The 11,342-nt window shown below is 40.0% G+C and overlaps 2 protein-coding genes across 2 annotated transcripts in view; both read right to left on the bottom strand.

The window, feature by feature from the left end:
* The window catches only part of ZC2HC1B (zinc finger, C2HC-type containing 1B), a 39,071-nt gene extending 38,629 nt beyond the window's left edge, over positions 1–442 (bottom strand). The window contains exon 1 of the mRNA XM_006755411.2: positions 415–442. Within this exon, the coding sequence (XP_006755474.1) occupies positions 415–442 (28 nt within the window). The remainder of the gene's footprint in view (positions 1–414) is intronic.
* Positions 443–1,149: 707 nt separating this feature from the next.
* The window catches only part of LTV1 (LTV1 ribosome biogenesis factor), a 13,051-nt gene continuing 2,858 nt past the window's right edge, over positions 1,150–11,342 (bottom strand). The window contains exons 4-11 of the mRNA XM_006755393.2: positions 8,118–8,205; positions 5,040–5,181; positions 4,434–4,692; positions 3,379–3,506; positions 2,299–2,438; positions 2,046–2,098; positions 1,663–1,863; positions 1,150–1,534 (exon numbers count right to left, since the gene is read on the bottom strand). Of these exons, the coding sequence (XP_006755456.1) occupies positions 1,424–1,534; positions 1,663–1,863; positions 2,046–2,098; positions 2,299–2,438; positions 3,379–3,506; positions 4,434–4,692; positions 5,040–5,181; positions 8,118–8,205 (1,122 nt within the window). The 3' untranslated portion in view covers positions 1,150–1,423. The remainder of the gene's footprint in view (positions 1,535–1,662; positions 1,864–2,045; positions 2,099–2,298; positions 2,439–3,378; positions 3,507–4,433; positions 4,693–5,039; positions 5,182–8,117; positions 8,206–11,342) is intronic.

Here is an 11,342-nt window from a genome sequence, read left to right as displayed (position 1 = left end):
AGGGAGGGAGCCAGGACCCCTGGTGGTCAGTGTGCTCCTACAGGGGGCACACCGCGCAGCCAGAAGCCGGGCTCATGGCTGGCAAGCGCAGCAGCAGTGGGAGTCTCTCCTGCCTCAGTGGCAGTCAGACATCTCCCAGGGGGTCCCAGACTGCGAGAGGGCACAGGCGGGGCTGAGGGACTCTCCCCCTTCCCCCCGAGTACACAAATTTTTGTGCACCAGGCCTCTAGTATATATATATGGTAGAGTACCTAATGCTGTTGTTTTTCACAACTCCTTTAAAACTCCTATAACAATGACTTCGATTTAAAATTTATAACAGTGAACAAGATAAGGCCAACTTTGGAAGAGCCATAAAATAATGAATTAGACAAAGACACTTTCTAATTAACTTAGAGATCAACTGCAGCTCACCTGCTAAAAATGGTTCTACACCAGCCATTCTGTTCCCAACTCAGATCAAGTGTTTACAGATTTCTCTTCCAGAACAGTCCAGATAACACATTAGTCATGGACACATGAACAAGGGTTACTAACAACTTGTCTATTGCAAGGAAGTCACAGTTTACCAAACAATTAACAATTGTGATGGAGTCACTGCCTTAGCCTTGAAAATGTTTAAAGAAATTAAAAAAAGAAAAAACAAAGAAACACACAACCCAATTCATCAAAAAAGCAGGGAGTTTTTCAACTATGGATTTTAATCAAGTATAAATGGTTCCAAGCATTAAATAATGTTTAAAAGACAAACTTTCTGGTTTAACTGACTATTTCTGATTTTGAGCCAGGCACTCACTGAAGCCAAGGAAGTTTTCTTGATTATTCCTTCTTCTGTTTCCTGTCTTCACTGTTCCTGAATTCCAAAAGCAAGTCATCCAGTAATTGATTCCCAACCACATTAATACTCAGTTTTACCATCCTTTTGAAGTAACTTTTACACCAGCTTCCTACCAGTGGAACCTTCTCAGAAAAACTCTTCTTACCACTCAGCATTTCAAAATTAGTTTAAATGGGCCACTTTTCTACAGACAGCAAATTAAACCACTTAACTTACTGAAAAGGAGTGGAATGGTTTCAAAGAAATAGTTGCGAACATCTGCAAAAGGCAACTTGGACAACCATACAAATAAATAAGAACACATAATTCCATTTAAATTATGAAGACATTTTCTTTAATTTATCTAAACATTTCACATTTATGAAGTCATTTATTTCAGAGCAAATCTAAGCTCAGCATATTAAATTTAAAAATATTACAGTATTTACAAACTTGCTGATATAAATACAAATATTGTGCTGTTTTCTTTTCAGTACCTGCCAGTAAAAAAGGCAGATCAGTCTTATCTCTTTGAAGATCCTCATTCCTTCTTGAACACAATGAGGAGCCCTAAGGGGAATACACCTCACCCTAAATGTTCCACCCTTACAGCTTCAGACCCTCAACATTCTTCTTGAGGTTCAGTAGCTCCTTTTCCTGCCTTCTTTTCTCCAGTTTGAAGGCTAATTTGTTAGCTTTCTTCTCTACTCTCCGTTCCTGTACAAGAATACATGCATGTTATTCAAATCTTCAAACTGATTCAGACTAACTTTACAAAAGAAAATTCGCATGACCTCCCCGCCACCAGCTCTCTGTAAGTCCCACATCTGAGAAAAGTCCTTTACCTTGCGCTCTTCCTTTATAGCTTGCTTTCTTGCTCTTTTATCTTCTTTGCTTTCATTTTTAGAGCGTGGCTGGGTTGACACCTTGGGCAGATCACTGTCATTAATCATCTGCATTCGTTCAATTTGCTTTGCTGTGAATCCTTTCTGAGGTAAGACATTGAGAGGTATTCCTGTCTTAGAAGATATTCGGATTTGTTTGGGCTGAAATAAAGAAATGGCTTAGGGTTATTTCCCATTCCTATTAAAAAATAGCTCACAACATTGTTGTTGCTTTTCCTAATGGTGTTGGGAGCCACTAGAGATAAAGCTGATGTGAGAAAATAATTTATACACTTCCTTTCCTGCATTGCGTATTTCAAACAGCTCAGGACATTAGCACCTACCTTTGGTTCATACTTAATAAGTTGTGGATGGTTGTATAAATTTGAGTAGGTACCTAAAAAAAAAAAAGTCACATATTAATAAGCAGACTTTCAGTTCAGCAAAACACTACTGAGTTCCTACTATATTCCCAGCTTTAGTGTTTTCATAGTTTAAACTAACAATGGAGTCTCTCTTATAAATATTTTCATACTGTTTATAACAGAAATATTTATTTCCCCATTATTTTCACAAAATATATACTAAGATACTTACTACAAATGGATTCACAATCCCACTTCTCCTTGGCTTCTTCAAGAACGACAGTGACAGTCTCCTCCAACTCAGACCCATCAAGTTCATTCACAGGCAAGTCTTGGTCCTCAAAGGGTTCTAGAGTGCTCAGTTTTACACAACTTGTGGTTAAGTTTTCAAAAATGAAAATAGGAGAAAAAAGAGCACCACCCATGTTACTGTATGTTACTCAACCTGCACGTAAAGAGCTATGGAAACAACAGCAATTTTTAAAAGCCCACACACTCATGTGTCCTGCTTCTCATTTCCTGTCACAATTAGCTTTGTTTCCCTGCCTCTTGCTTCCAGCAGGTTCTGGCTGTTCATTCTGCTGACAGGAAGGAAAAACCTATCTGCGTTTTTGCAAGGATATAACACATTACACATAAAGAAGCTTTTCTAAAACATAACCTTTTTTAAAGCCTCAAAAAGCATTAGCCCATCTGTCCCTCCGAAGGATTCAAATAATTCACTCCAAGTATGCAGCTCTTACCCCTCTACAGGATCTGCGTGATAGTGATCATCAAACATCAGACCTCTCTAGCAGATGTAAACACCTCATTAGTTTCTCAGAGGAATCATTTAATGTGGGTGCTGCTTCACCAAACATTTGGCTGGAAAGTTCTATTAATCCGACTGGAGAGATACGCTCTTGTCTTTCTTTAAGCCATAAATACCTACTCCTCAGATGCCTGACATTTCAGGAAGATAAAGAATGTATATACGAAGTCAAATAATTCTTTAGCCAAAGAGGCTAGAGGCACCATCTCATTCTCATTCTCATTCTCAAGTGGAATGTGACCTTGTACACTTCCCACTCTCACCCTCAGTTATTGATCATCAATCACTCTTGGACAAGTTCCAGAGAAAGTGGTTCTCAGCATGTTCCCATCCACTGTTATGTTCAGTTTCAGAACTCTTAATATGAAAATGGGAGCCAAAGGTTATGGAAAATGTACCATCTTCTTAATTTGGATTCTGACTAGGTGATTTTCAATTCATGTGCATAATTACTTTATTTGAAGATGAAAAAAGCAGGTAAACAAGGAAAAGTCACCATACTTCTCTGCCTTCTCTTTATAGTAGTCATTCAAAACTTCCTCTAAGCGACTGCTGTCTACTTGAATGGAACCTTCCAATTCAGCATTATCCAGAGCTCCAATTTCATCATCATCATACTGCTCATAAAACTTGAATATAAAGAGAGACGATACCATGAAAATAAATGTATTCAGTAAGAATACAGCACTTAAAGGTTATCCTACACAACACAGGCACCACCATGATCACAACTACAATGAAAATATTATCAGGATTCAGTACCATAACAATATGATGTGCAAGAGCTTCTACCTATCACTTTTAAGACTGTAAGTAGGTTGCCATTTAACATGACAATGAAGACAGTTACTCCATTCAGCTTGGAGAGCAAAATGCTAGACAGAAATCTTTACGCAGAATATTTTACAGATACTTTCAAATTCATTAATTTTGCAAACTAATGTACAAAGCTTACTTCTTTTTTTAGATGATGTTTACTGTATTATTCAATGATGTTCACACTACCAGGCTTTGTAAGAGAGTAAACAGGGTGATGTAACTCCTGAAATGAGGTTATTCATGGTAACAGTTTGCTTATTTCTCTGAGAAGAGGGAAACTAGTACTTAGTAAAATGCAAAGTTAGAACCTTTAAGTTAGGAAGCCATCCATCCATCCATCCATCCATCCTTTACTTAACAGTTCAAAGTTTAAACTCCTACCACATGCCAGATACCACTTTAGGCCTTGGGATGTATCAGTGAGCAAAAATATACACACAAAAATGGGGAAAATGGCATTTCCTTTATGCTTAGTCCAATGCTTAATCTCAGAAACTGTGACTGAAGATGTTTGGAATCAAAATATTATCAGTCTAAGAGCAAAATCAGTGGGAGGTTTGATAAGCCATCTTTTGACCTATCTGCATTCCTTCCAGAATTAAAATTAAGGTGGTTTTATGGTCTGTTTCAATAAAAGTTATTGGCTGTTTCTCATGCTGAAAGTTTAGCGTTAGGTTCCAATGTCATATATAATTTACTAAGAACTAATATTAAAAGGCCCTTGATTGGGACCTTACCTTCTCAAACCTTTCATCATGTAAGGTCAGCTGTTCATTTCTCCTCATAACTGAGGATGTCATAGAATACTCAGTAAAGCGACTTTTTGTTTCCTCTTCCCAGAACAAGTGATTTTCTAGAGCCCCCGGAGTTTTCCCAGTGGTAGACACATCCTCATCTGAGAATGAGCCTGCAGAGTCATAGTCATTGTCATCACTGCCTTCTTCCTTCTCATCGTCCACATCTGCCCACTCACCGCCATCTTCCGCCTCTGATTTCCTAAAGTCAAGAGTCATAAATTAACTGTCAAAACAACTTGATAAACAACAGAACCCAATGCCTTTACACAGTAAAACCTGAGGGTGCTTCAGGGAGGATTATTGTTTAGGGAGAACAGCTGTGCTGCTTGACTAGTCTGGCATGGTTGGAAAAGTGATCAACTAGCAATCAGGCAACTTGGACTTTAGCCCCACCTATTGATGGCTTGTATTTCACATTGTCTGCTAAAACACAGAATTCTCAGACTCAAGTCCTGAAGGTCTCTTTCAGCTGTAGCGTTCTATGGTTGATATCCTATTAAAGCAGCAGCAGTCAGGTCATCCTGCTTTGAAACAAACCAAACATACCACACATCCATTCCCTCTTCCTCTTCTGTTGGCTTATTGGCCTGAAGAATAAAATCATCTTCAAGCAGATTAGCTGGATCATCAAAGTCAAAATCATCATCAAGGGCTGCGACAATGTCAGGATCAAAATCCAACCGAGGCCCTAGATGAAAAATAAAAATTAAGTAATAACTCCCCAAGAAAGCATCATTCCTTCATTCAACTAACATAATCTGAGTACCTATTATATGCCAAAGTATAAAAGAATAATTAAGAACTCTAAGTCAGTCAAGAGGGAAACAGATGAACAACTGCAAATAAAAGAAAAAGGGGGGCCCTAGCCAGTTTGGCTCAGTGGATAGAGTGTCGGCCTGCGGACTGAAGGGTCCCAGGTTTGATTCCGGCCAAGGGCACATGCCCGGGTTGAGTGCTTGATTCCTAGTGGGGGGGCGTGCAGGAGGCAGCCGATCAATGATTCTCTCTCATCATTGATATTTCTATCTCTCTCTCCTTCTCCCTTCCTCTCTGAAATCAATAAAAAAAAGAAATATACTTAAAAAAGAGAAAAAGGGAAGGGGTTTGAGGGGGGGAAAACCCTTCCATTACAGATCTACAATGTTAAACTGTCTAGTAAGCAAAATTCAAAGCTTTGACCTGCAGGAAAAAACTGGACTTTAAATTCACCTGTCAGAAATAACTCTCACTCAAATTAAATATCTGTAGCCTATTGTATTATACCTTGTCTTCTCAGACTGAGATTTTAGTAAATCCCAACCCGTTTCTTCAGCTAGGTTCTTCTATAAGTAAAACCACTACAGAGTTCAAGAAGTTTCATTTCCAAACCTGTAAACTGACATGGCTTCCAACACCCTCCCATCATGGCTCCTGCGTGGCTCTCCAGCCTCAGCTCCTAGTAATCCTGACCCTTCACTCCAGGCATGCCCAGTGTGTGCAGTTTCCACTATTCACGCTGTCCTGCTTTTGCACAGCTGTCTGCGCAGAATACTCTCTTTCCCATCCCACTCCTTCATCTACCTGCTTAACTTAGCCCTAAGAAATCAACTTGAACAAGCTTTCCCTAGGAAACTCCCCTAGGCTTGGTTGGTGCTTCATCATTTACCCATTTGTACTGTAGTGGTAATTACCCATTTACTGTCTATTTTTCCCAACTTAGGGTAAATTCCCTCTGGTCAGGGACTATGCTATTCTGGTTTAACCCAAAATCCTGTCAAACAGTGGCAACTCAAAAACCTGTAGAATGCATTAATAAATGAATGCTCAATGGCAAGTTTACTCAATAAGGGTTGAAGGACTGGGTGAAAAAGTGAGAAGATTAAGAAGTACAAATTGGTAGCTAAAGAATAGTCATGGGGATGTAAAGTACAGCATAGGGAATACAGTAAATAATACTGTAATATCTATGTATGGTATCAGATGGGTACTAGATTTTTCAAGGTGATCACTGTTATTTAATGCCCAATCATTGAGTTATACACCTGAAACTAGTATCATATTGCATGTCAACTGTACTTGGAAAATAAAAAAATTTTAAAAAAAATTGTTCTCATCACAAAAAAAATTTGTAACTACATGTTAACAATGTAGTCTTACTGTGATAATCATTTCATAATATATCTATCAAATTATTTGTATATCTGAAACTAATGTAATATGTCAATTATATCTCCATCTATAATAATAAAAGCGTAATATGCTAATTAGATTGGATAGCCAAGCAACCTTCTGGACGAAGCTGGAGCTGCGAGGGCCGAGCCCCCTGCACAAATTTTGTACAACGGGCCTCTAGTCTGTCTCTGTCTATCTATCTCTATATATATATATAAGCCTAATATGCAAATTGTCCCCAAAGGAGTGCACCTGGAGACCAACCGCTCGCTATGACATGTGCTGACCACTAGGGGGGCGGCGCGGAATGAAAGAAGGCCCTGGCCAGCAGCGGGAAGGCCCCGATCACCCGATTGCCGGCCAGGCCTAGGGACCCTACCCATGCACAAATTTTGTGCACCGGGCCTCTAGTAAAATATATTAACCAATGGGAAAAAATTAAAGCTATTTAAGAAAACAAAACGAACACTACTTTGTTCTAAAATACGTTGGTACTGCAAAAAAAAAACAAAAACAAACAACGAACATAAACATAATTTTTCAGTGTATGTGAAATAGATGGATAAATGGGACGTCTACATAAAACTGGAGTCCCAGTGCATGAAATTCATGCACGGGTAGGGTCCCTATGCCTGCCTGGCAATCTGGGCCAACTGGGGTGTTCTGGTTGCTGGCTGGGGCCTCCCTTCCCCAGCTGGGGCCTTCCTTTGTTCCGCGCTGCCCTGGTGGTGTCAGCGCACGTCATAGTGAGCGATTGAACTCCCAAAGGGACGGTTTGCATATTAGGCTTGTGTGTGTGTGTGTGTGTGTGTGTGTGTGTGTGTGTATAGAAGATACTTCCATACTCTTGGGAAAACGTTTTTTCTTTTAATCCTCATCTCAGGACATGTTTTTGCTTTTGTTTGGTTTTAAATCCTTACCCGAGGATATGTTTACTGATTTTAGAAAGAGAGGTAGAGAGAAAGAAAAATCAAACTGTTGCCTCCCATATGCACCCTGACCAGGGATTGAACCCAAAACCTAAGTATGTACCCTGACCAGGAATCAAACCCACAATCTTTTTTGATGTACGGGATGACACTCCAACCAAGCCACACCTGGTCAAGGCCTGGGAGAACTTTTAAAAGCTAACATGAAGTATTTCCAAGATTACACTATATGTATGTAAGGCTAATTGAATATTGTTTCTTTTGTAAGAGGTTAGGTCAAGGTTAAAAGTCCCCCACTAGATCATGAAAAATAATCTTTCCTACTTTCCTCTCTAAATAGGAACTTCAAAGACTAAGAATTTGATGACAATAAAAGAAAAGAATGCTAATCACACTCATCCCTTCCTAACCATCTCTCACCTGAATTGAGACATATCTCAATTGTTTCAACACTTTATCAGGAACAAAATTTTGAATTATTACTGTACGAAGTTTCTTTTTGTAAAACACAGCTCCACTGAAAGGGCAAAGAAATTAAACACACCTGAAACAGGAGCTGCTTTATTTAACAATCCAACATCTTCCTCAAACTCTGATGCAAACACTGATGAAGGCAACTTAATTCCAGTGGTCTTGAAAAAAAGAATTACACAATGGTTAGTTTATTCAACAATACTTCTGGAACTACTTTACTGGGCTGAAAAGTTCAGTAATTCCAAGTTCAAAATTCATGGTCACCCAGAAGCTTAGAAGGTGACCTTACTTAGAAACAAGATCCTTGCAAATGTAATCGGTTAAGAGGAGGATAATGGAGTATGGTGGACCCTAGTCCAATGACTGGTACGTCCTTCCAAGAAAGCCATGTGAACACAGGAAGACACACAGGGGAGGATGCTGGAGTGACACATCCACAAGCCAAGGAACACTAAAGATTGCCAGAAACCACCAGAAGTGAGGAGACAGTCAGGAAACAGATTCTTTCCGAGCCCCCAAGGAGGAACCTACCCTTCAGAAAGCTTGATTTCACTTCTGGCCTCTACAATTGTGATAGAATAAATTTCTGCCATTTTAAGCCACCCAGTGGTAATTTGTGACAATGGTCCTAGGAAACTAATACAATCACATTCTGAATTCTCTCACTTGTGCTCCAGTTATACATTTTAAACATCTATATTCCACCATCAGCTCCAAAGCAACTTCCCTGCAATATTTCACAGAGCTTTCTCCAGTATACTATTCCATTTACCCCTAACAACCCCCTTGAGGAATCAGCATGTTTTAGTGAGGTTCTGGGATCCACAATATTACCTCACGTCCCTTCCTCTGATTGGAATTTTCCTTCCTCTTCAATGGAACCTACCCATTAGTGGCTAGCTCAGTTCTTCCTCCCTCCACGAAGCCCTTCTTGATTACTGTCCTAGAACTTCCCACTGCTGTGGACTCCCCTCTCTTCACACACCATACACTCTACTTCAATGTGTACTGGCACATATTTTCTGACTAGTCCTTACGCTTTAGTTTCACCTTTTCAACCAAACAGTTAATAATGTGAGGGTCACCAGCACATGTTATCGGTCCATGTGCCTCACTGCCCACTCTGTCCTCAAGCTGAGCAGCAGGCATGAAGCTGAGATGTATGTTCTCACTGGCTCACAGGCAGAATGCTGCACTGAAAGCCTCAGGAGAGCATGAGCAAAGGCCACATACAGTAGTGCATACCCAGCAAGCTGTTATGGCTTCCAAAGTGAGTTACTCTATGGCATAAACCTGGGCAAATACCTGGTATTCTGCTATCGAGTCCTTTTAATGTATTTAGTTTTTCTACTGATTTCAGAAAGAGGAAGAGAGAGAAAGAAACATCTCTTTGTTGTTACATGTATTTATGCATTCGTTGGTTGCTTCTTGTACATGCACTGACTGGAGAGCAAACCTACAATCTTGGTGTATCAGGATGTGTCTAACCAACTGATCTACCCTGTCAGGGCAATAGAGTCCTTTTCTTAGCAAACAGACTTACTAGATATAATTCCCATACTATACAATTCACCCACTTTAAAATGTACAATGTAATGATTTTTTTGTATATTACATTATTATTTTGTAAAACTGTGGTAAAACATATATGTGGTCTTTAAAAAAGATACTTTGCAATTATTAATCCTTGGAATTTAGCGGTTTAGAAGGGAGAACCACCTTGTTTTTAGTGAATTTACCTTTGGAGATGTTTCTAAATATTGAGAAACAGTCAAAGAGTATACACAATTAGAGTTTAGACAGTGATTAAGAAGAGGAATGGGATTCTTTTTATTGGTTGTAGTAGCTCCTAAATACAGGGGTGGGCAAAAGTAGGTTAAATTACCAACCAACATTACTTAAAGATAAATCATAAGTAAGGATACAAAATGATAATAACACAAAAATAAATAATACAACAAAAATAAACTCTTTGGAGTACTCAGAACTGTAAACCTATTTTTGCCCACCCTGCTTTCTACCATGGCAGCACCTGCTTTCCTCCACGTGAAAGTCAGGGGCTACTTAAGCAGTACTAATTTTTGTACTGCCTTATTTTCTGTTTTTGTTTTTGTTTTTTAGGGTTTATTCAAGATTTCTGGTTTATTTAATTTGGTGGTTTGTTACAAATTACTTTAAGGTTAAAAAAGCTCATGGGACTCATGTACATTTTTGCGCTGTGCTACAGAAAGCCAATGGCAATCTTGTCTTTAAAGATAATGCATACATCTTTATAAACATCATTGAAGTGTCCATTTAAGGGCCTTATTCTGTTAAAAGCGAAATAAAACAGTCAGAGAAAGACAAATACCATATAATCTCACCTATATGTGGAAGCTAATGAACAAAACTGACGAACAAAACAGAAACGAGGCATTGATACATGTAACAGACCGACAGATGTCAGGGAAGGGGGACTGAATGAAAGGTGAAAGGATCAGCCAAAAAACATATACACATGACACTGAGACACAGATGACAGTGTGATATCAGCAAGAGGGAAAGGAGGGTGGTAACTAGGTGGAGATGGGCAAAGGGGATGGGGATAGAGACTTTGCTTGGGGAGATGAGTGAATGATGCAGAAAAAGGAACTTAAACTGGTAGCACTAATCCTATATAATTAAAGGGTAATATGCAAATTGACACTAATGGCAGAATGACCAGAACGACTGCTCAGCCAGCCACTATGAGGTGAGACTCGGCCAGCAGGCTCCCATTCCCCCAAGGTGAACGGGGAGCCAGGGATGAGTGGCAGGGGATGCGGGCAGCGCCAGGCCAAGGCTCCCGCCCCGCTGGTCGCCCCACACACAGACGACCCACGGAAGGGCAGGCCTGGCTAATGGGTGGGAAAGGCTGACTTCTTAGCCTCCTCCCCCACAACCCCACCCCAGCCGGCAGGCTTGGACGAACGGGGAACCGGGGGTGGGTGGCAGGACCAGCTGCTGGCAGCGGGGGAAGATGGCCCTGATCACAGACCAGGCCTAGGGACCGTACCCACACACGAATTTCGTGCACCGGGCCTCTAGTAATTTATAAATATGTGCTCTCACTTGCACTTAAACAATGAAGTATTAAAGTGCTATCTAACATGACCACATCTATCAAAAGTTCTAACTCTGTCAAAGACTGTTACTTTTAATAACTGCCACCAAAGAAGAGGTGGCCTACTCTCACCTGCACACACACACCACTTTCAGTGAGAACATGGCCTGCCCCATTTCTTGACCAAAGTTATATTGTTATAAAACTGTGTTT

Source organism: Myotis davidii, unplaced genomic scaffold (genome assembly GCF_000327345.1).
Source record: "Myotis davidii unplaced genomic scaffold, ASM32734v1 scaffold292, whole genome shotgun sequence".
Lineage (NCBI taxonomy): Eukaryota > Metazoa > Chordata > Mammalia > Chiroptera > Vespertilionidae > Myotis > Myotis davidii.
The sequence above is the reverse complement of the archived record's forward strand: the minus strand, read 5'-3'. Positions and strand labels throughout refer to the sequence as shown.